At 37.5% G+C, this 25,399-nt stretch overlaps 1 protein-coding gene across 1 annotated transcript in view; it reads right to left on the bottom strand.

Annotated features, from left to right (window-relative positions):
- Nucleotides 1-25,399, bottom strand: part of SLC9A9 (solute carrier family 9 member A9) — a 706,212-nt gene that overhangs the window by 308,238 nt on the left and 372,575 nt on the right. Inside the window, exon 9 of the mRNA XM_060197560.1 lies at nucleotides 17,509-17,597. Within this exon, the coding sequence (XP_060053543.1) occupies nucleotides 17,509-17,597 (89 nt within the window). The remainder of the gene's footprint in view (nucleotides 1-17,508; nucleotides 17,598-25,399) is intronic.

The raw sequence follows: 25,399 nt of genomic DNA, 5'->3' as shown, positions 1-25,399 counted from the left end.
AAATATTTATTTTCTCTTTTTGTTGCTCTTGTTGTCTTTCATTGTTGCAGTTATTATTGTTGTTATTATTGATGTCGCCATTGTTAAATAAGACAGAGAGAAAGGAGAGAGAAGAGGAAGACAGAGAGGGGGAGAGAAAGACACCCACAGACCTGCTTCACAGCCTCTGAAGTGACTGCCCTGTAGGTGGGGAGCCAGGGGCTGCAAGGAGTTTTTTATGCTGGTCCTTGCGCTTTGCGCCACATGTGCTTAACCCGCTGTGCTACCACTGGACTCCCGATAACCCTCTTTATTTTATTTTATTTTATTTTATTTTATTTTATTTTAGAAAGTATTGAGCTAAGTCAGAAAGATAAAGATGAGTATGGGATGATCCCACTCATCAACAGAAGCTGACTAAGAAGATCTGAAAGGGAAACTAAAAGCAGGACCTGACCAAATTGTAAGTAGGGCACCAAAGTAATAACCCTGAGGTGAGGGGTAGACATGCAGCTTCCTGGGACAGTGGTGGAGGGAGTGGGTGGGAGGGATGGGTCACAGTCTTTTGGTGGTGGGAATGGTGTTTATGTACACTCCTAGTAAAATGTAGTCATATACATCACTAGTTAATTAAAACGAGAGGAGGGAAATTAATTGTATGTCTCGAAGTTTTTCAAAACACAAACTGAATCTTTTCTCAATATATGCAGTGTAATTCATATGCAGACTCTCTCAAAAGCCTAGACCAAGTAGATCAGAAGCAACCAATAGCACAGCTATATACAAGATACTGGATACTGTACAGCAAACCATAACAAAAGGACTTTTCAAAGTTAACCCAATTACCAAATAAGGTGATGATCACATTAACTATCGATTGTCTTTTTGAACCCTAAGACAGCAGGAACCTCACATCTCCACTATAGAGCCTCTACTTCCCCCAGTCCTGGAACCCTTGGATAGGGCCCACTTTCCCGTATGCCTCTCCCAATCCATATCAAATAATATTGCATCTGCCGATCACAACCTAACCAACACAACGATTGCCACCTCAACATGCTTCACTTCAGACTGTGTCCAGAGACTACACGTGTGGAATGACAACCCTTCAGCTTCATTACTCGGGTGAGAACCCTCTTTTTAAGGAGCTCTACATAGTGGGGAAAAAAGCCCCATTATTGGTGGGAATATGTAATGCAATTCAATTTTGGGAAATCTTCCAAGAGTTAAGTAGAGTTCCTAGAGATTTTCAAAGAAGAAGAAAAAAGAAAGATAGAAAACAAAAATTAAGTGTATATACTGAAAACTTGTTTGCAAGAAATCTGCAAGTGAATGAATATGGGCAACAAAGGTATTGCCCATTTTGGTAAACATACAGATTGTTCTGGCAGATGACTCTAATACAGAGTCTTTTGTGACTGTGATGAAGAAGTCAGAGAAATGATGATGATGATAAGTTACTCTTAGTTATATGGATATTGAATAACCCTGACGAAAGAGAAAAGCAAGAATGGAAGAATGTAATAAAATGTCACAAGAGAAAGAGGTGAACAGGATAGAAGTGAGACAATTCTTTTTTTATGTATTTATTTATTTTTCCTTTTGTTTGCCTTTGTCTTTTTATTGTTGTCGTAGTTATTATTGTTGTTGTTATTGATGTCGTCATTGTTGGATAGGACAGGAAGAAATGGAGAGAGGAGGGGAAGACTGAGAGGGGAGAGAAAGACAGACACCTTCAGACCTGCTTCAGAGCCTATGAAGGGACTCCACTGCAGGTGGGGAGCTGGGGGCTGGAACTGGGATCCCTATGGTCCTTGTGCTTTGCGCCACGTGCGCTTAACCCCTGCGCTACAGCCCGACTCCCAGTAATGCGACAATTCTTAGGGGGAAAGGAAAAGAGATTCTTGGTTCCATTTATTAAAGCTCTCTGGTCAGCATTAAAGGTGAGAAAGATAAAAAAATGAAATACTCAAAGGGAGGAAAGTGGTATTAATAACAAAGCAACCTGAACTCATGACACACAATAAAAGGCACAGGAATGGAAAATGCTCAGTCTAAGGAAAGGAAGATGATTGACTGTGGATAAAGGAGAGAGGGATGAATAGGAATAAGCAGTAATAGAATAAAAACCCTAAGTGCTATTTTTTTTTAATGAACAGGATGATGTGAAAAGTTTCAAAAAATTTTAAAAGAAGCAAATACTAAACATTTTTATCTACAGTAAAAGATCTATAACCAAACATGAAAATACATTAAAAATTGTAATGGGTTTTGGTGTACAACTCTCTCCTTTCTGTGACCTTTTTAACTTCTAAGTCGTGCAAATCAAGTAACAATATTTTCCTCTGGATTTTTTTTGGTGAATATTAATTAAGATGGTGTATATGAAAGGCATAGCTATAGTTCCTGAGGTAACACAGTGTTAAATTACTAATGATTTTTTTGTTTGTTTGTTTTATAATCTGGAGAAAATAGGTAAGTTTGAAAATGTAAAAAAGTAGTAACACACATACCCTAAGTAGTCAACTATGTAAGATATTGAGACCACTATTGATTATTTCATAAAATAACACCAGACTTCTAAAAAATTTTAAAATATGTCCATGCTGGAAGGGTGTACATTTTACCATGCCTGAGGACCCAGGTTTGGGCCTTTGGTACTACATGGGACCACCATGGACAACACCATAAATGATGCTGCTGCAGTGCTATGGCATCTCTCCCTCTCTGTTTCTGTGTGAATTTTAAAAAAAGTATGTCCATAATTTTTGTTACTTCTCTACTTTAAAAGATGGAGTTTAATTCCCCTCCCACTGAATACAGAATAGTCTTTGTAACTTGATTCTACGAAACAGAATGAGGCAGAAGCGATTTTGTGTGATCTCAGAGAATGGCTGGTAGAAGGCACCAATGCTTTCTTCAATCTTTCTCCCCCTTTTATTTCACTTACCTTCGGGGAGTGAACAGTGAGGTTTCATGTCGTGAGGATACCCAAGCAGTCATGAAAAAATGCACAGAGAAGAACTGAGCCCTCTGCTTACAATTGGGGGAGTGACTGGTTGAAAGTGGATCCTTCCTTTTAGGCCTGCACTGTGAAGTCTTGAGACACTGCAGCCCTAGCCACAACTTTCTAGTAAACTTGTGAGAGACCCTGTGTCAGAACTACCTAATTATGCTAATGGTCTTGCAGTCTGAGTCCTCAGAAACTATTTGTAATAGTAAAAGTTCATTCTTTTAAGCTGCTACATTCTGGGGATAATTTGTTACAGAGGAACTGATAATAAAGACATTAAAGATAGATTCTGGAGCTAGGTACTTTTTAATTTGTGTTATATATATTTTCTGAACATTGATTCGATTCTAGATAGGTCCTTGGGTTGGAGAACTCACTGTACTACCTCCACGTCATCTAATGGCATTAGGCTTCAGTTTTCAATAAAATCATTTGCTTATATGTTTATCTTTATAGTTCTCTCTATTTCTAAACTTATTGGATTTTATGATTTAAAATTTTCTATTGCAATTAAAAATTATGATTAAACCCTCACAGATGTGTGCTTAAAAAAAGAAACTTAGATTTAACTGAAATTCTGTTGAATAATTGCAGTTTTATCAGAGAAAAAAAGTTTACATGAAAAATTTTCAGAGGGAAAGTATGGTTCATTTATTATCATTATCTCTTACATGGAGGTATCTACTGTTGAGAGAAACAGAGGGATGGTGGGAGTGTGGGAGAGAAGGAGAGAGGGAGAGAGGGAGAGAGGGTGAGTAAGCAGACCAAATCTTCCTTTGGGGATGACTCAAATTTCAAATTTAAGTTGTGCATATGGCAAAGCAGCACACTATCCAAACGAGCTGTTCAGCAGGTCCTGGATTAAGGTTTCTTAATGAGGGGTCACAAACAATGAGTTCTTTGGGGGCTGGATGAACAGTGTGCTCTTGCCATGATGTGGAAGCTGCACTGTCATTAACATTTAAAAGAGAACACTTATTAACTGAACTGCTAAATGTTCTCTATACAACATAATGAGTTTCATGGAAAAGAACCACCAGTTTAGCTAAGGAGAAATTTAGACACTGCCATCATTTATAAATTTAGTACTTTTAGGATGGTATTTTTAAAAAAGATATTTTAAATGAATTGAATAAATGGTAGAAGTCTTGACAAAAGAAACATAATTAGAGAGAGAGAAAAAAGGTGGGGGCAATTTTATGCTTTAGGAAGATATCTTTGATCTCACTTTTCAGAAACCAGGAAGGCAGTGCATTGTTGGGCATGGCATTCTTTCTCCACTGTGCTTCTAACAGGTAGCAGGAATGAAATGTGCCTGCTTTTGTTAAAAATCACGGGGAAAAATTGCACAAAATCATAATCAAAATCCACTATAATGCAAATCAATAAGGCATAAACACAAGGCAGGAAACTCAGACAAGTAATGGAATTGTACTTAATCTTTATTTCAATAGCTCAGGCTTACCCTGGACATTTGCTTTATGTACCCAACTTATTACATATAAATTAATGCACCATATAAGAATTAAATAAGATAACTAATTAGCATATATTGTTTCCTTGCTCTATTTTTATCTTGGCATAGTAATGGTTACCATTCATTTGTATGTTTATTCTTTTATTAATTCAGTAAGAATTTAATGAACACCTAGTTCATTAGGTAAATAAAGTTCAAGGTAAAAGCAAATGCTAATTTTCATAAACTTTTCATACAGACCACAATATCCTGTGAGAGATTAGACAAGATAAAACTATGTCTAGAAACAGAGATGGTTAGGATACATTTAGATGCTATAGCAGAAGTGTGGTAAGCATTGAGATCGGTATCATGAATTACTGCTATTTCTGCTATGACATTACTGTCAAAACTCTCTTACTCCTTGCAGCCCTTCCTTTCTGCAATAAGGCTGCAATGGACTCTGGGGTTAAAATAAGCAAAAAAAAAAAAAAAAAGACTAGAGGTTTGTAGTGAAAAACCCTCTCCAGACCACATACATACTGCTACATCCTTTCCACTTTGATCTGACCAAGATAGAACCTTGTTGATAAACAAGCCAGACCCAGAGCCAGGCAGGGTTGGTCAGTAATGCTCAATGGGGCCCTTCTAGAAATGCTGCCATTTTCATATATCATTATATGGTTCTCTACTGAACATGCTTACAGTTCCTCCACATAAATATGCATGACTCCCCCCTGAAAACTCCTAAATATGTATAGACAATTAGTCCACCCTAATTATACTCAGTATAAGACTATCCCCTTTTTCTTTTTTTTTAAATTTATTTATTTATTATTGAATAGAGACCGAGATAAATTGAGAAGGCAGGGGGATATAGAGAGGGAGAGAGACAGAGAGACACTTATAGGCCTGCTTCAGCACTTGTGAAGCTTTTCCCCTGCAGGTGGGGACCAGGGGCTTGAACCTGGATCCTTGCACACTGTAATGTGTGTGCTTAACCAGATGCACCACTGCCCGGCCCCTCCCCCCCTTTTTTTGAAGTTTTCTTTCACGAGGCTTCCAACTTGAGTTGCTTTCAAGTTAATTAACCTCTTTTCTATACAACTATTTCTGTGAATTTCTCTGACTACACTGGCATCATAATCTCTATAATGCACAAATATGATTACTATTATCATTCCTTTGCCTAAAAGCCTCTAAGCAGTTATTACCCTTGAAGACTACATTCTCCTAAAAGTAACACAGTGAAACACTAAAGGGTCCACTTGGACTCACCTGTACATTTTAATTCTCAGTTCAGTCGGCACTACTCCCTTCCCTTTTCTGCTCTTCACTACATACAGGCTGCCCAAAGACACCCTAACTACTTACCTAAGGCTACCTGGGGTCCTGTCTCAGTGTGCTACCTCTTTGTTTCTGTGACTTGTCAAGCTTTTTCTCTGTTTTATGCTTTTTTGCATTTCCTATTCTCTTTGTTTATATCCCCAGGAAATCTGCATGATAACCTAATAATCCTTATTCCTATCATAAATATGTAAAACCACAACTTCTCATGAATACCTTGACAACTGAAAGTGATTGAGTCTCCTAGTTCCCATGACACATTTGTACCCTTCTGTGTCCATGCATGTATTTGTCACTGCCCCTGACTTCCGGCATGGTGCCTGTCATGCAGCCATGTACTGTCTAGTTTACCTCATTCACACTTGAATTTAAAAACTGAGAAGACCCTAATTTAGATTCTGAGACTTAGCCTTGGCAATATAAAAAAGTACCCTCCAATCCCAAAATGCAGATAGACTTTAAAAAATGCCATTGCAACCACTTACTTAGAAGTGGTTTTTTTCTAGAAGTACCTAGCCCTCACTGTGCAATACTCTCATACACTTTGACTTTTACTGATTGGTTGACTGGTTGACTGATTGATTTTGGTGAAAGGAGTGCTTATTCTGACATTTCTAATCAGTTTTAAAACTAATATAGAACCAATTACCAGACTGATTTTACATAATTTCTTCGAGACTGGGATTTGTCAAGACTGGGATGTTAACTTTGGGTTCATCAACTGCAAAGGTAAGGGATGTATTCATGTCTGTTTTGTTATATATTTGCTTAACCTTAGAAAGCTTTTTATACAGTTCTAGCAGATAGTCTCGGCCAGTATGCATTATGTTATATTCTATCAAGTCACAGAATTCAGGTTTTGAGAATGACCATCAAAACCCATATAATTCATTCATCCATATTACAGATGAGAAAATTTGAGTTTATAGGTGCTGAATTAATATAAGACTCTACCACTAGTCATAGATAGAGATAGAAGGAAATTCCAGATTTCTAGATTTTCAGTCAAGTGATCTTCCTACCATTCATCTGACCTTTCCAACATTTTAGATTTTTTTTCATAAATTTTCTTACCAAGTCACGCATATCACAACTAATTTAGCTCCCACTGTCTCTTTTTTAATCAGACATTTAAATTTGAATTTGCACCACTGTTTTTCCATTCAATGGTGATAAACACTCAAAATATCATCTGAAGGGAATGAAATAAAATAAGCATCTGAAAAGAATGTGATAAAATAAAAATGTCATTATTTGCTTATAAATGCTAGTAAAAAAATCTAGTTTTTCATAAATGAAAGGATGGAAACTCCCATTTCCATCTCAAGGTGCATTTTAGTAAAATAATAATAATAATAATAATAAATGCTCTGAAATTGATAGGCTTTCAAAGGTGATAGACTTGAAGATGGGGGGGTAGAGTCAAGATGATGACTTGCAAGCAGTGGCTGGTAGTGAGCTCCAACAAGCAGAAGATTGTGACCAGGGATTCTCTGGATAGACTAGGATGCTGGGCTGACAGCAGGAGGGTAAATAAGGGGTCCTAAGGGTGAGACCACTCTTGGGTTGGAAAATGGAGGCCAGGGGGTAAAAGAAAGGAAATCTTTTGATGATTTCTGAAGCTCACCCCTCCCCTACCACCTCAGAAGCTCCCAGGGGCTGGAGAGCCTCTCCTAGAAAGCTCCCCGTTGAGCTACTTTCCTTACCAAGATTCATGGCTCAACAGGGGTGTCATTCCAAACCTTTTCCCTTTTTGTTTTCCTTCTCTTTTTTTTTTTTTTTTTTTTAAGTGGCTGGAGCTCTATTTGAGTGACAAAATGCCTGACCAATCAGAGCCTCACCCCTGCCTGGGAAAGACTAGCTGGAGGTTGTTTTTTTTTTTTTTTTTTTTTTTTTTTTCTTGGCTACGTCTTGTCTTACAATTGGCTATATTTGCTCAGGCTACCTGATCAGGAGTGGTCCATGCTTTAGACTGACTGTTAGGGTTCTTTACTCTATTCTATTTTATTATTACTATTATTATATACATGTGTCCCTTTTGCCCTCTCTTTCTTTAGGTTGACAAAAATTAAATGCTGTTGTTTTCTCCAATGTTAGGTCCTATCCAGTGTGAGAGGAACTTGTTTCTCATTACCTCTTCCCTCCACTCTCCTTTGTCCCTCCTCCTAGCTAATCCAAAAAGTAAATAAATAAATAAAAACCCTCTTTCCTTTCACTGCTCTTTTTTCTTTCACTTTCTCTTGTTCTTGTCTTCTTTTCTTCCTCCTTCTTTTGATTTCTGAATTTACTGATACTCATTTGTGAATGATTCTAAGAAAGAAATCTGACTCAGAGTGGACTCTGTGTGTGTGTATGTGTGTGTGTCTTCTCTAGTTCCCTTTCTCCTCTTGCTATCCCTAGAATTTACAGTGTACAGTAGATTTGCATAATCGTTTATTCTTGCTTTCCCTTTTTTCCTTTCTCTTTCTTTTTCTTTTGGATTTGGTTGCTATTTTTTCTTGGACTGGAGGTGTTATTTGGCTAACTGGTATTGGTTGAACTGCATCAATACTTGCTTAAGTTACTACTGTTGTAATTTCTGAGGTTGGGAGACTACATTTGTCATAAAGTTATTAATATACTGTGGCTTGTACTCAAATCACAACTGAAGAATGACAAAACAGAAATATAAAAGACAAATCAATAAAAAGAAAATGGCTAAATCAAGAGCAAATAAAATTACTACCACAATGAATCAAGACAGGTGCCCAGAAGAAACTCCAAATCAGTCATAACAAATCATAGATAAGAAAAGTATGTAAGCAATAATAAACCTAATAATCACATAAATGAAGAGAACTATGGAGGAAAGGGATATTAGAATTAGGGAAACAACATACCCTCAAGGAAAACACAAGCTACCTTGAGGCAATTAGAGAACTGAAAGCTGAAAGGACATTAAGAATCAAGATACCCACAGAGTTCCAAACAGAATCAACCCAGACCTGAAGACACCAAGACACATCATAGTTACAATGGAAAGAAGTAAGGATAAGAAGGATCTGAAAGGCTGCAAGAGAAAAACAAAAAGTCACATACAGGAGAAAACCCATAAGATTAAAAGCAGACTTCTCCACTCAAACTCTAAAACCCAAAAGAGAATGGCAAGATATCTACTGAGCCCTGAATGAAAAAGGGTTTCAACCAAGGATAATATATCCCGCTAGACTTTCATTCAGACTAGATGGAGGGATCAAAATCTTCTGAGACAGACAACAGTTAAAGGAGGCAACCATCACCAAGCCTGCCCTGAAAGAGGTTCTAAAAGATCTCTTATAAACAAGAACATCACCATAATACTTGCCATATAACAGAGCAAATAAAAAATTGTATAATAATGGCACTATAAGACAATAAATCCATAATATCAATAAATGTCAATGGCTTAAACTTACCCATTAAAAGGCACAGAGTGGGAAGGTGAACCAGGAAACACAAACCAACCATACGCTGCTTACAAGAATCCCATCTGACCCAACAAATCAAGCACAGGCTTAAAGTGAAGGGATAGAAAACTATCCTACAGGTTAATGGACCACAAAAAAGGGCAGGAACAGCCATTCACAACTCTGACACAAAAGACTTTAAATTAAATAGTTACAAAAGATAGGCAAGGCCATTATATAATGATTAGAGGATCAGTCAACCAAGAAGATTTAACAATTATTAACATGTATGCACCTAATGAGGGCCCATCTAATTACATCAAACATCTACTGAAAGAACTACAAAAATACATCAATAGTAATACAATAATAGTGGGAGATTTTAACACCCCACTCTCACACTTAGATCAACGAAGCAGAGAATCAGCAAAGAAACAAGAGAATTAAATGAAGAGATGGACAGACTAGACCTCCTGGACATTTTATGATTTCTTCACCCCCCCAAAAATTGGAATATACCTTCTTTTCAAATCCATACAGCACATACTCAATGCAGACCACATGTTAGGCCACAAAGACAGTATCAACTAATTCAAGAGTATTGAAATCACCCCAAATATCTTCTCAGACAACAGTGGAGTAAAGCTAACATTAAACAACAAGCAGAAAATTACTAAAAGTCACAGAATTTTCAACATTTAACAACAAACAAAAAATTACTAAAAGACACAGAATTTGGAAACTCAACAACATGCGGCTTAAGAACCACTGGGTGAGAAAGGCACTCAAGCAAGAAATTCAAATGTTCCTGGAAACAAATGAAAATGAAGACACAACCTATCAAAATATTTGGGACACAGCTAAAGCAGTATTGAGAGGGAAACTCATAGCCATACAATCACATATTAGAGAACAAGAAAAAGCTCACATAAACTACCTTAATTCAAGCCTTAAGGACTTAGAGGAAGAGGAATAAAGGAATCCTAAAGCAACCAGAAGGATGGAAATCACTAAAATTAGAGTAGAAATAAACAACATAAAAAATAAGAGAACCATACAAAAGATCAATGAAGCCAAAATATTGGTTCTTTGAAAAATTTAACAAGAATGACAAACCTCTAGCCAGACTCTCTTAAAAAAAAGGGGGGGGAGAAGGCTCAAATAAATAGAATTGTAAATAATAGAGGAGATATCACAACTGACACCACAGAAATCTGGAAAATCATGCGAAACTTCTATGAAGAACTATGAAGTTGTACCCCTCTTATCCTTTGGTTTAGTTAATGTTTCCTTTTTATAAATAAAAAATTAAATAAAAAAAGTTAAAAAAAGAAGTGAAGATAAGGGTTTGTCTGAATTGTTTCAAGTATGATGAAGATACTCATTCATTCACTAATCTGTCCACCCATTCAATGTTTACTGAATAACTGTCACTAAGCCCTGCAATTGTTATCACCATCTTCTAGTCTGTGAAGTAAAAAAATTCAAGTTCAAAGGAGCTTGGTGGTGGCGCAGCAGGTTAAGCACACATGGTGCAAAGCACAAGGACCAACTAAAACATCCCGGTTTGAACCCCTGGCTCTCTACCTGCAGGGAGTCACTTCACAGACCGTGAAGCAGGTCTGCAGGTATCTGTCTTTCTCTCCCCTTTCTGTCTTATCCTCCTCTCTCATCTTTTCTTTGTCCTATCCAACAACAACGGCAGGAGTAACAACAACAATAATGATAAACAACAAGGACAATAAAAGGGAAAATTTTTTTTCAAAAAGTTTCTTTAAAAAAAGTTCAAATTCAAATTTGCCTTTGTCGCCTGCCAGGGAAAATTCTCTAAAACATTGTCTTCTGTTTTTTATATTATTTCCATCAGTATACAAAAATACTGTATTATTATTCCTTCACCTTAAAAATAAGTAGATTTTCCTCAGACCTCAATTCTTCCTCTATCATCTCTCATTTTTCTGCTTCATGTCATAGCAATACTCCTGTGAAAGTTTTGTTAGTGTACACAGTACTTTCCAACTTGTCTAACATTCCCTCTTGAACCCATTAAAATCAAACATCTACTCTGCCACTCCAGTAGGGTTCTTATCAATTCTACCAATGAAACTCAGGTTTTCCACTGTAGTTAACCTTCTAGTTTTACCTATCAAATTCATTGTGTTCCTTTTGCATTTCATGTTCACACAACATATTTCCTTTATTTTTTAAGGATTATTTGATTTATTTTAATGAAAGAGAGATACAGAGAGAGGGAGAGAGAGACCATAGCACTGCTTAGCTCTGGTTTATGGTGGTGCTAGGGATTGAGCCTGGGACCTCAGAGCCTCAGGTATGAAAGTCTTTTGCAGAACCATTATGCTGTCTCACCAGCCTTACCATACTTTGTTTCTCTCTACCACTTCCCATACTGTCTTTTGATGGTTCTTGATCTCTCACCAATGGAGTCTGAGAAGGCTTGGTTTTTGAACCCCTATTCTGTTAATTCCTTAAAGATCTTATTCACTTTCATGTTTCTTCAATAGCACCTCTAACATACTGACTCTCAACATTATACTTTTAATACAGACATCTCACTTGAACTTCAAAATTCTATGCCTAATTGACCTTACAACATCTCTCTTTGACTGAGTAATACACAAGCCCGAAGTACTAACTTCACACTTATTTCCCAAACCTGCTATTTTGCAGTCTTCTCCAATTACCAAGCAGCACTTTCAAAATGTAAACCATCTTAAGCCATGCTGTCTTCTAATGGCCTATCCAGGACACATCTCTTGTCACTCTTCTGAGAGTGCCTCTTAGTTTCTCCTCTGGTTTTCTCCATCTTGGTCACAGTGGTCACTGCCTCAGGAAAAATTTATATCTGCCATTCAAGTTTCTAGATAGCTCTGACTCAAATATCCACATACCTTCTTCTTTTACTTTTTTATCCTCTCATTGTGGTTTTCTCTGGACATCCTATCTAAAACTGTAGTCATTGTTCCCCATCTATATACTCTTAGACCTATTCTCTGTCTTATTATTAGCATGATTTACCTACAAATGTTCTATGCATTTTTTTCTTGTTTTGATTACTTTAAATCTCTAGGAGAAAAATCTTTTTTTTTTTATTCACTCTTGTATCCCAGCACCTTGAACAGTTGTTGGCACAATGTAGCCTCTTGAAAATTATTAGTTGAATGAATAAAGGTAATCAGTGATAATAAGACTTACCTCTTAGGTAGAAAGGTAAGTAGAAAATAAAGGATATAATGCGTAACAAATGTTAATCATTAAAATTAATATTATATGCCCATATGTATCTGTTGGAAATATTTTTTAGGTAGGGAAGGAAAGGAGAAATTCTGTTTTAAAGGGATGTAATGAAAGTACATAGTTTTGCAAGTAAGTTTCTGCTAAAGTAAAGGCAACTGATGGAGACGCTGAATTTAGGTCCAGATTACTAACTAACTTTCAGACTTGCCTGTGGGATAGAAGTACAAGGCATGAAGGGGCTGGGCAATAGGTTAGGAGCTATGTGACTGCGGTCTTGAATGTGACTGATGTCTCTATGCAATCTTCTGAATGATTTAGGGAAAGACCTTTAGGATCATATACCACTGTGTGCTATTTTTTTTTGTTGTTGTTGTTGTTTTTTTGCCTCCAGGGTTATTGCTGGGGTTCGGTGCCTACACTATGAAATCACTGCTCCTAGAGGCTATTTTCCCCATTTTGTTGCCCTTGTTGTGGTTTTTATTGTTGTTATAGCTGTTGTTGTTGTTGGACAGGGCAGAGAGAAATCGAGAGAGGAGGGGAAGACAGAGAGGAGGAGAGAATGATAGATACCTGCAGACCTGCTTCACTGCTTGTGAAGCGACCCCCTGCAGGTGGGCTGGGGGTTGAACAGGGATCCTTAAGCCGGTCCTTGCACTTTGTGCCATGTACATTTAACCCGCTGTGCTACCACCCAACCCCCTATGTGTGCTATTTTTTATCTTGAGTATCTTTAGCAGTTTCCAGTTTTTAGGGCTTACCATTTCTATCTCTATTGGATACAGACATGTAAAGCAAGCAAACCACCCCAAGTCTAAGGACAGGGATGGTTGAATACGTTCAAATACTGTTTCATAAAACAGTACTCTGAGTAACAGTATCAGTGTCTCTATTATGCCAATTTCTGTCTAGCACATTAGTGATCTTATATATTTTTCACAAGTGCGAGTGCACATAAATTCACCTACCTCCAGTTATTATCAGTTATAAAATACATGGTAAGGTGAAAAGACTCCTGTAAAGAAGACACTTTAATTATTAAACCAATAAAAAGATATAATTTTCAGACCTCTTTGAATCTCTATGTAACACTTAAATTAGCTGGTTTGGGCACATTCCATGAATACATTAATAAATGAATACAATTTCTTTATAAACCATATATTTTTTTAATTTTATAACATAACATTTATTTTCATGGTTTCCCTAAGAGTTCCTTTATTCCCATTAAACAGTCCTGGAGAGGCAAGTTGGCTTCACAGTGCTGCTTCTCCAGAGCCAGGAGAGATGCAGTGGAAGACACTATGGTCTGTTACCAGGAATCATCTCCCCAAATTTGGAGAGGAAATAGTAGCTACATCTATAACAGTTGGCCTCAACATTTCCTCACGACTTATACTTGCTTTTGCATTTGGAGTTTAAACACTGCTATACTGGTGTAGGCAAAGGCAAGGGACCTTAGATCTTGACATTAATTAAAGGGCTTGATCTCATCTCTCTCAGGATAGCGATGTTAGACTTTATATTCCATACTGAGGAGTATATGAGGAATATGTGTATATATTCAATGCATTCACATATTATGAGAGAAAAAGGGAATAGAAAATGATAGCTTCTAAAAGAGAAGTGAGAAAAGGAGTGGGAGGAAAATTTGCATTTATTCATTAAGTCTCTACTATGAACTGGGCACACAGGAAAGAAGGCAATTGATGGAAAGGGGTGGCAAGGAAGCAGGGATGCAATTATATAGATATTAAAGAATGAACTTGTAAACATCTCCTTCCTTAAAGGAGAGTGCTGTAAAGACAGATGCTGGCAGTCTATCAGGGAGTGCTTGTCAAGCCACTCAGAGAAAGAACAGAGGGCTATGGGGCACTGATTTTGGCTTTCTTTCCCCTAGGTACTGAGCTGCTGTCTCGCCAGGAGATGAGTTATCTTTGATGTTCTGCTGAGCAGTCTAGATAGCATGACTTAAAAGTGTAAGTCCCTAAACAGAGTTCAGCTTCCCAGAATACAAATGCTCAGAGAACCAGACAAGGTCGGAAAAAACACCCCAAGATATTTCCCCTTAAGCTCCAGAGAGTGATGACAGTCCCATAATTAAAATGTTCCTAGAAGATTATATACTAGAGTTTCTAGGTATTTGGTATCAGTTATTTTGTACATTTTTTTTTAAAGGAAAGCAGGAGGAGTCCTTACAATTCTTGTTAATTGTAACTTATAATTCCTTTCATGGTTATAGGGGAAAGGTGATCTATCAGAGTACTGGGTAGATAATAAATAGCTACAATTCCAGTTGAGTTGTAGCTAAAATGAAGCTATAGGCATTAAAGAGTTTCAAGGCAAGTTTTCAAAACCTCCTGCCAGGAACTCCTGGCCAATTACAGGCTTTACTTAGATGTCACTTTGGCCTTCCCTATTTCCACTGCCCAAGATAACATCAGATGTCCTCATCATCATTAGTCTCATTATAAATTCTATCTCTACTTGCATTTTGGAGTAGTTGCAACCATTTGGCCCAGTTCTTAATTCCCCACACACATGCTTCTTGCCAGATAAATTTGTAACTCTGTCCCTATGTGGCTGGTGACTTGGTAAACCTCTTGACCTTGGGCTCAGTCAAGCATTTTTTTCTTCCTGGATTATAAGACTTTTAGGAAATGTGATGCAAGCTGGGTTTGGAATAGTCTTACATACAAGGAATAGTCTTACATACAAGCAAAAAAATAGATATAAGGCAATCCAGTCAACCCTAGCCTAGAGTTTCAGCAAATTTATAGGCATATGAAATTAGCCCAGTTGAGATAAGCACAGCTACCCTCTGCAGTGTAGCTCAAAATAACTGAATCTTACAGATGTATGATAAATGTCTATTGTTAATGCCACTGCTGTAGTGTGGTTGTTATACAGTAAAAATTAACTGATTCAAGTGTCAATTGATCTATGTTCCTCTTATCTACCAAAGTGATATTTCTAATGTGAAATTCTAATTATCCTCAAATTACTCTTCCTAAGACACAACAATGTCTTCCTGTAATGACTTGAGTATGTTCTGCCCAGATTTATATATTAAGATTTTAATTCCCAATAACTCAAGATTTTACCACATTTGGAAGTAATTTGTAAGTAGTTAAGATGTGGTTATACTGGAGTAGAGTAGACCTCTGATCTAATATGACAGACTGGGGAGTCAAGCGGTACTGCAGCAGTTTAAGCACACATGGCATGAAGTGCAAGGACCAGCTTAAGGATCCTGGTTTGAGCCCCGGGCTCGCCACCTGCAGGGGAGTCACTTCACAGGTTGTGAAGCAGGTCTGCAGGTGTCTGTCATTCTCTCCCCCTCTCTGTCCTCCCTGCCTCTCTCCATTACTCTCTGTCCTATCCAAAAATGACAGCAATAACAACAATAAAACAAGGGCAACAAAAGGGAAAATAAATAAATAAATAAATATATAAAAAATTAAAAAAAATATGACAGACTGAAGTCCTTATATAAAGAGGAAATTTAGAAAGATATATGTATGTGAATATAAAGCTAGATATTAGGACAATGTGTCTATAAATCAAAGAGCACCAAGGATTTTCAGAAAATGACCAGAAGTTAAGAGAAAAGAGAAATTAAACATTCTCCTTCATTGCCCTTAAAAAGAACTAAGTATATTGACACTTTAACCACAAATTTACAGGTTCCAGAACAAAGACATCATACATTTCTACTTTTCAAATCACTCTCCCCACCACCACTCCATTACCTTTACGATAAAGTCTAAACTTCACAGGATGTGGAAATCCTGTTACATTCTGATGTCTGGTTATATCTATAGTTTCACTGATCAGCTTTACCCCCACTCAATAGCCACACAGAATTACTTATAGTGCTTCATTCAACCTCTTCACGATGCTATGGTCCATCCTATAACCTTGGCTTCAAATATCTTCATGCCACCTTCCTATCTTCTATACAGACAGGAAGAAGTGCTAGATCTCATAGCTTCACTAAATTAACTTGTTTCAGAGTTTTTGCCTCTGAAAACTTTTCCTCATCTTCATATTCCCAGTTATAGGAGAATGCACCGTTGAGTACTCTTCAAACACCTTGGGCAGATAGTTTATTTTTATTTTTTTTATTATCTTTATTTATTGGGTAGAGACAGCCAGAAATCAAGAGGGAAGGGGGAGACAGAAAGGCAGAGAGACAAAGAGACACCTGTAGCACTGCTTCATCAATTGCAAAGCTTTCCTCCTGCGGATGGAAACCAGGGGCTCAAACCGGGTCCTTGCATACCTGAGCTCAACCAGGTGCGCCACTCACTTCCTATCCCCTTGTGCAGCTATTTCTATCACATTACTTGTCACACTATGGATAACTGTTTATTACATGTTGATTACATCTATATCAGCATACTTGGTAATGAGCCTCATGAAGGCAGGGTGAAATACTATCTGACCTTTTATTTCCAGCACCTAGCACAGTATTTGACACAGAGTTCCTGAGCTAAAGCTGTTTGTGGAAGGAATCTATGGGGGTCCATGTGCAAATATTCCAGCACTGGTGTTTTGGCATATGGGAGATGCATTCTGTGCTGTGTGACAGCTAGTAGTTGAATTTACTGGAAAGCAAAAGCACCCAATTAGGGACCAGAGATTACTGCCTTATTCTTCTTCATTCCATTCTCTCTCTCTCTCTCTCTCTCCCTTCCTCCCTCCCTCCACAATCTCGCATGCCTTATAATGCTTTTCTGATATAAGTGACTATGAATTATTACTGCCTGTAGGTCTTTCATCTTCAAGACTGACAGTATACCTATCACCTCTCAGGAGAGCGAGACTATTATAACGATATTTTTGCTTACCAAGAGAATTGTTAATGGTTATCCTGAAAGGAAAAAAAAGTCTATAAATATCCAACCTATAATGAAGCCTTAAGCATACTTTCTGCTTTCACTAATGAAATTCTTTCCTAGTATACTGCCAGAATTGCTTCATAACCATTATAAGAGAAGAAAGACAAAGCCTGTAGTGAATGATTTTTTTACCTGTTTAGTCCTTATTTTGGAATCCAGTGACAGATTGTTGTAGGTATAATGAGCCTGTGTGACTCCACAGAAGAGAACAGCGACTATTCCTGAAATTCAAAAACATACCAGTCACAACCAATTTTCTCTTCCACCAAAGTCAAAGGATAGGGCGGTCCCAGCTAGCAAATGGATTCAGTGCCAGTAATTTAAATTGCTAATAATCACCTGGATAATGAAGTCTGACTAACCCTTGCTACTTACTTTAAATATGAGCATACAAGAAAAGAAAAAAAAATATGAGCATACAGCAATAAGCCTAAAAAACTGTATTGGATAGAATATTCCTAGGATAAAGGATCCCCTAACCATGAATTAGGAATGTTATACTTGGAAACACTTGAACAGAAGACTGCATAGTCAACTCTGGAGAGTCTTGGAGCCAGGAGTGAGTACTTTGCTGTATCTGATATTAAAAGTTAGCATATTGAGTCAGACATTTGCTTTCCACTGTGTACCTCAAGTGGTTGCCGTCACACCATAGTTTAGTATGAAAAACCATGAGTTACAAACCTGAGACATATACAAGGGTTTGGTTGCCTATGCCAATGCTCCTTATTATCAAGTAAGAAAGAGGCCCTTGTTTGTCTCTTGGCAGAGCTGTGTATTCTTGCTTTCTGCTGTTAAGTAAGCTAATGAACACATCCATGGCACACACTCTAGGAAGGGAAGCTGATCGGCTGTGAGCTTCCTTTTACAGTTGGTCCTCAGAAGCTTATTGACTACATAAAGTCGTATAGATACTTGATATTTCCCAGGGACAGAATAGCAACCACAGGACAAATGTGTTGTCCCTGGGCCCTGTTATTCTCTGTGTTATTGCCACTGGGATGGGGTGGGGAGGTGGTGTGAATTGTGTTATACCTGGGATAAAAGATTCAATTAATTATTGGAAATTGAGCATAGAAGAGGACTTAGGGAAAAACAGAAGATGTAAGTATTCCTCAACTCAGACTAAGGCGATTGAATTGAATTTTAAGCAGCAGAATCTTTTCCATTAAGAACACTCATAAATTAAATGCTGATGATTCTTAAGAGCATAGAGATATGTGAACTGAATGCAGACATTTAAAATGAATACATAATAAAGAATCTTAAAGAACCAAGCGTATTTTTAAATATATGAGCTTCATGATTCTATTTATATATTGGTTATTTGGGGGGCTACATTCAGATAGAAAAGTGCTAAGACATTCATACTAGACATGCACATCATATTTACGTTTCTTATTTAATTTTTAAATTCTATTTCAAAATTTAGGCAAAACAGGAATTATTTTCAAACAATACATATCAGTAAACATTTCTACAGATTTTGGTATAAGTTTTTCATTTCTTAGCCTTTCTCCAGGCATTCTAAGAAAAATATTTGTAAAATATTGTATTTTACTCTTCACAGATTTTCTATTAAAAAACAATGAATACCAGGGAAACTTTTAGTCTACTGAAACACTTCAAGCACTTTGAGACACAAGAAGGACTGCCATGCATGTGGTTTGGTATCAGATAGTTTTTTTTTTTTTCTACTTAGAAAAAGTAATTTATCTATCTCTGCTGACTCTGTAGTCTGTAGGAAACTTTTCTGGGTGAAGTTTATGTGACCCTTCCTTACAGTGGAAGAATTTTCACACTATATTGAACTGCAGACTACTGAGTAAGAGGGGGATGGTAGATAGGCATAGCATAAATGCATTCTGAAAACAAGATATAACAAAGTAATGTTATAAAGAGTTAAGAAGGGAGTAAGATTGGCCGGACATCTATTAAGGACACACTGACTTCATTTGCATCATTACTAATTGCATTGATTTATTAAGCCACGGCAGTCTCACACTGAGTATCCAGCCCCTCATACCATTTTCTTTCTCAGCAATAGCATCTCCATTCTTCCTACTGCTGAGGGCAGGATATTGGGTTCACCTTCTACTTCATCTCTCATGCCACAGTACCAGTTGCATTCGCTTGTCCTTTGAAATTTACACCAAACACAGCTACTTCCCAACACTTCTACCCTCTAACACCCATTTTTCAAGCCTTCTGATCTCAATTTCTACTCACATTCCCGACATCCTTAATGCACACAATTCTTGCCAAGCATATTTCACCATAGGACTCTGGCACTTTTGATTCCCATTGTTTGGAAAGCACTTTTCAGGGTATCAATATGGTTCCCTTTTTTTCTTATACTATCAGCAGAATTTATCAATGTCCTCTATAAAATGATCTCTTGCTATACTCTTTTATTTTACTTTATTTTTTCATATTATTTACTATCACTTAACTTTTCCTTTCTTTTTTTTCTTTTTTCTTTTTTTCTTTTTTTTGCTGCCAGAGTTATTGCCGGGACTCGATGCCTGCACTACAAATCCACTGCTCCTAACAACAATATTTTTTCCCTTTCGTTCCCCTTGTTATTGTTGTTGTTATTATTATTGCTGTCGTTGTTGGATAGGACAGAGAGAAATGGAGAGAGGACAGGAAGACAGAGAGGGGGCGAGAAAGATAGACACCTTCAGACCTGCTTCACCACTTGTGAAGTGACCTCCCTGCAGATGGGGAGCCAGGATCTAGAACCAGGATGCTTACTCAGGTCCTTGCACTTTTCCCCATGTGAGCTTAACCCACTACGCAACTACCCGGGCTCCCCTCACTTAACATTTTATATATTTGTATATTATCTGCCTTCCTGCTTTGCAATAGAAAGCGCACTGAGTTCAGAGGGATTCACCGGCCCCTAAATCATGGAGCATTGCCAGAGGAGCACAAGGTAAGCATTAGTGAGTATTTGTTGAATAAATGAATAAACATTCCTATCCTTGTGTAACAAGTAAGAAACTAATTTATTCAAGATCACCTTGAAAGTAACGGAATGGAGATCCAATTTTTTAATAGTCTATATGCTTACTTGTATGTACGAGAACATCCACAAATGTTTGAAGGTGGCTTTCTTTTCTTTCCTTTTTATTTATTTTTTTTACTTCCAGGGTCACCACTGGGGCTCAGTGCCAGTACTATGAATCCACTGCTCCTGGCAGCCAATTTTTTCCTTTTTCCTTATTTCATTTTCTATTTTTTTATTAGACTGAACAGAGAGAAATTGAGAGAGGACGAGGAGATAAAGAGGGAGAGAAAGATAGAGATCTGCAGTCCAGCTTCACTGCTACTGAAGTGAACACTATGCAGGTGGGGAGTGGGGGCTCAATCTCAGGTCCTTGTGCTTGGCAATATGAATACTTTATTTATTCATTTATTTTTAATAAGACAGAAACACACAGAGAGTGAGAGACCAGAGCATTGCTCAACTCTGGCTTATATTGGTGCTGGGGAATGAACCTGGGACCTCAGAGCCTCAGGCATGAAAGTCTTTTGCATAACCATCAAGCTGACTCTCTAGCCCTTAAGGTGGTTTTGGAGAGGTCAGAGATCATCTTCAGGGTCTCACCACTCCAGGATGATTTTTTTTATTTTTATTTTTTTTAGATAGAAAGAGTAAACATTTGTCACAATAGCAAAAATATGGAAACAACCCAAATTGCCATCAACAGATGACTGAATAAAGACATTACGGTACATATACTCAATAGAGTACTACTCAGTAAAATTTAAAAAGCAGTCTTGTGTTCTTTGGGGACAAAATGATACAACTGCAAGTGATTATGTGTGGTGAAGTAAGCAAGGAAGTGAAAGACAACTGTCAGATGGTTTCATTCATATGTTGAATACAGAGACTTGAAACACATGAACTTTCAAAAAATGAAGAATAAAAGAGAAAAAGAGAGAGAAAAAAGAAGGAAGGAAGAGAAAGAGGAAAAAGTAGTCAACCTGTATCTTAGACCTTTCGAGAACGATGATAGTTATTCTTTTTTTTTTTGTTTTTAATGATGGTTATTCTTTAGGGATGAGGGCACAGAACTTTGGTGGTGAGAATGTTGTGGTAGAGTGATACTCTTATTTTCTCATAATCTTGTAAATGAATAATATCAATAATAAAAGTGTAAATAACAAAATAAAAGAAAGAGTAAGACAGAGACGTACAGGGTGTGATATGGGGAGTCGATAGTGTTACAAAGCTTCCTTTAATGCAATGGGGACTGGGCTTGAACCTGGATCGTGCACACGGCAAAAGAGCACACTATCCAAATGCGCTATCTTGCCAGCTCTCACAGTAATTTCAACCATACAAAATTATGTTTTTTGATGCCCCACTAAAGTAGGTAGAGATTTGGTGATGCTTACATGTGTGAGTTAGCTGCTCTCTTGTTTGAGGGTTTTTTTCCCCTAAGGGCTCCAGTGGTTTTGACTTCCTTGACTCTTTTAGAGCATCATCAGGCAATATTTCTGCATGTTTGTTTTTAAGATTTCATTTTTTATCTATTTTAGATTTATTATTAGAGATTTCTTTATTATATTTATATATTGATACATTTTAATATATTCATATATTTATATTATTATATATTTATTATTATATATTATTTATTTATTATTAGATAGGCCAGGGGAGATATACAGGAAAAGAGACAGAAAGACAACTACAGCTCTGCTTCACCCCTTGTGAAGCTTTCCCCCTGCAGGTGGGAACCAGGGGCTTGAACCTGAGTCCTTGCACACTGTAATGTGAGTGCTTAACCAGGTGCATCACCACCTGGCCCTTTTTTGAGTTTTTTGTATATGTCATACAAGGAGCAAGCAATGAAGAGTGTGACTATATGACCAGAGACTTGTTGTTTTAATTAATATAAAGTAACTCAGTTGACCTGAACCTTAGTATTAGCATAATTCTATAGCTTGGTAATTAACTCACACAAATTACTATAATTAGTATAGATTTTGACATGCCAAAACACAGTTTGAAAATGACTCATTTAAATGCACTTATCTATAAAATTTTCTGGCGTCTAAAGAGATTTGGAAAGAACAGTTTTCTACTTCACAAGGGTACATTTCAAATATCACTACAGTTTCATCTATTAGCACTCATTTCGCTATTAGGCAGGGCCCTAGAAAAATCTCTTTTAGACTCTGCATTTCAGATCCTCAGGTGGAGAAGGAGGGGGAGGTAACTGATTTGGGATCAGTCAGTCAACAAAACAAGCTGGTATCTGAACTATACATATCCATCTCCTGTGCTTACTCTGTGATGCTGGACAGGGGTGCTACAGACCGCATCTTTTTTTTTTTCTTCATGGTAAGTGGATACCCTTCTTATTTTTTATTCATTTATTTATAAAAAAGGAAACACTGAAAAAACCATAGGATAAGAGGAGTACAACTCCACACAATTCCCACCACCAGAACTCTGTATCCCATGCTCTCCCTTGATAGCTTTCCTAGTCTTTATTTATTTATTTACTTATTTATTTTCCTTTTTTGTTGCCCTTGTTGTTTTTCATTGTTGTTGTAGCTATTATTGTTGTTGTTGTTGATGTCATCGTTGTTAGTTGTTAGATAGGACAGAGAGAAATGGAGAGAGGAGGGGAAGACAGAGGGGGGAGAGAAAGATAGACACCTGCAAACCTGCCTCACTGCCTGTGAAGAGACTCCCCTACAGGTGGGGAGGCCCCTGGGGGGTCGAACCAGGATCCTTATACTGGTTCTTGCACTTTGCGCCACATGCTCTTAACCTGCTGCTGACTCCCAGTTTTCCTGTTTTTTAACCCTCTGGGAGTATGGACCCAAGGTCATTGTGGGATGCAGAAGGTGGAAGGTCTGGCTTCTGTAATTGTTTCCCCATTGAACATGGGCGTTGACAGGTTGATCCATACTCCCAGCCTGCATATAAGCATCATCACATCTCTGACTACTTCTATGGGGGATCAAAAATGGTCTTTTTCACATAGTTTGAAATTTCTGTAAGTGCTGGCAACAGAGCTCTTACAATAGATTCAATGGAGTCACACAGTTTTTTGTTACTTTTTTACATGAGTTACAAATGAGTCAGTGGTTTTACCCATCTGAGTCTTTTCATTTGAACAGTAGCCACCTGTCTCACAAGTCTGTTCTGAGTATAAATAATTGTGATTTATATTTAAATGATTTATCAGCTATACAATAAGAAATAAATCTAACATTTTGCCATAATTATTATAAGTAGATGAAAGGAAAAGGTATGAAAGGTAGAACACAGAGAAACTCATTCTAGGGATGAATCCAAGCGTTATTTAGCGAATTACTGTGGTAAGAAATCAAAGCATTGGGAGTCGAGCTGTAGCGCAGCGGGTTAAGCGCAGGTGGCGCAAAGCACAAGGACCGGCATAAGGATCCCGGTTCGAACCCCGGCTCCCCACCTGCAGGGGAGTCGCTTCACAGGCGGTGAAGCAGGTCTGCAGGTGTCTATCTTTCTCTCCCCCTGTCTTCCCCTCCTCTCTCCGTTTCTCTCTGTCCTATCCAACAACGACGACAACAACAATAATAACTACAACAATAAAACAACAAGGGCAACAAAAGGGAATAAATAAAATAAAATATTAAAAAAAAACAAACTGAAGTGTCTATGCAGTTTTACTTAAAAAAAAAAAGAAATCAAAGCATTTAGTAAGTCTGTCACACATTCTATGTCCTTACTTATTATGTGTTGCCTCCTCATCCACATTAACTCCCACCTTACTGAAAATGTGGTCCTTGCTCTTAACAATCAAACTTTGCAATAACGCTACGGCTAAGGTACCAACTTTTTGCAAGTTAGCTTGTGTTATTCTCCTTATTCACTCACATGTTCTTCTCATTTGAGGTCATTTAACAAGCAGAGCACTGATTATAGAAATGGAGAATGCTGGGTGAATGAATGCAATTCAGGCTTCAAGCAGCTTTGTTCTATTAACAAAGCCAACATAGATACAAAGACATCAAATAGCAGGTAGAATTTAGTAGGTGACAAGTAAATAGGAAATCTGAAAAGGAATGACTTCTTCCCAGAAGACTGCCTACATCAACAGGACAGGAAGTGACAAGTGTTGAAGAGGATATGGAAGAAAAGGAACTCTCATTGCATTGCTGGTGTCAATGCAAACTGGTACAGTCCCTATGGAAAACAGTATGGGGAGTGCTCAAACAAATAAAATATAAATGGATTATTATTCAGCAACATCATTCATAGATATTCCCAAAGGACATGAAAACACGAATTCAAAGGGATACGCTGCATTATTTGCAATAGCCAAGGAGCATAAGTAATCTAATTGCTCACTGAAAGATTACAGGATAAAGAAGTTATGGACTGACAGGCCAGGTGGTGGTGTGCTTGGTTGAGCGCACATGTTACAATGTGCAAAGACCCAGGTTTGAGTCCCTGGTCCCCATCTGCAGGGGAAAGCTTTGCAAGTGGTGAAGCAGTGCTGCAGGTATCTCTCTCCCTCTCTATCTATTCCTTCCCTCTCGATTTCTGAGATTTCTGACTGTTTCTATACAGTAAATAAAGATAATAAAATTTTTCAAAAGAAGTTATGAACTGTATATTAAATATAATATACCCTGAAATTTAAAGGCAATGTTGTATAAAGGACAAAATAGGTGGGGCTAGAGATGATTATGCAGAATTAAATAAGGAGATGAAAGAATTATTGGATGACTTCAGTCATACGGGGAATATAGAGAATTGAAGCACATGAATTTTCAAAATAAATAAATAAATAACAAACTCCAAGTCTTTGTGAGAACTCTGGTGGTTATCATAGGAGGGGCACAGAACTTTGGTGGTGGGTGTGATGTGGAAGTATACTCCTGTAATATCATATTCTGTAAGCCATTACTAAGTTACCAGTACAAGCTATATTAAATGAAAAATAAACGCAATCCAGTTCTTTCTGTATAGAAGGTGGTAAACAGAAAGTTTTCATAAAGGATTCATTTGAGT

This window comes from Erinaceus europaeus, chromosome 9, assembly GCF_950295315.1.
Source record: "Erinaceus europaeus chromosome 9, mEriEur2.1, whole genome shotgun sequence".
Lineage (NCBI taxonomy): Eukaryota > Metazoa > Chordata > Mammalia > Eulipotyphla > Erinaceidae > Erinaceus > Erinaceus europaeus.
Note: the sequence above shows the minus strand (reverse complement) of the source record. Positions and strands in the feature narration are given on the sequence as shown.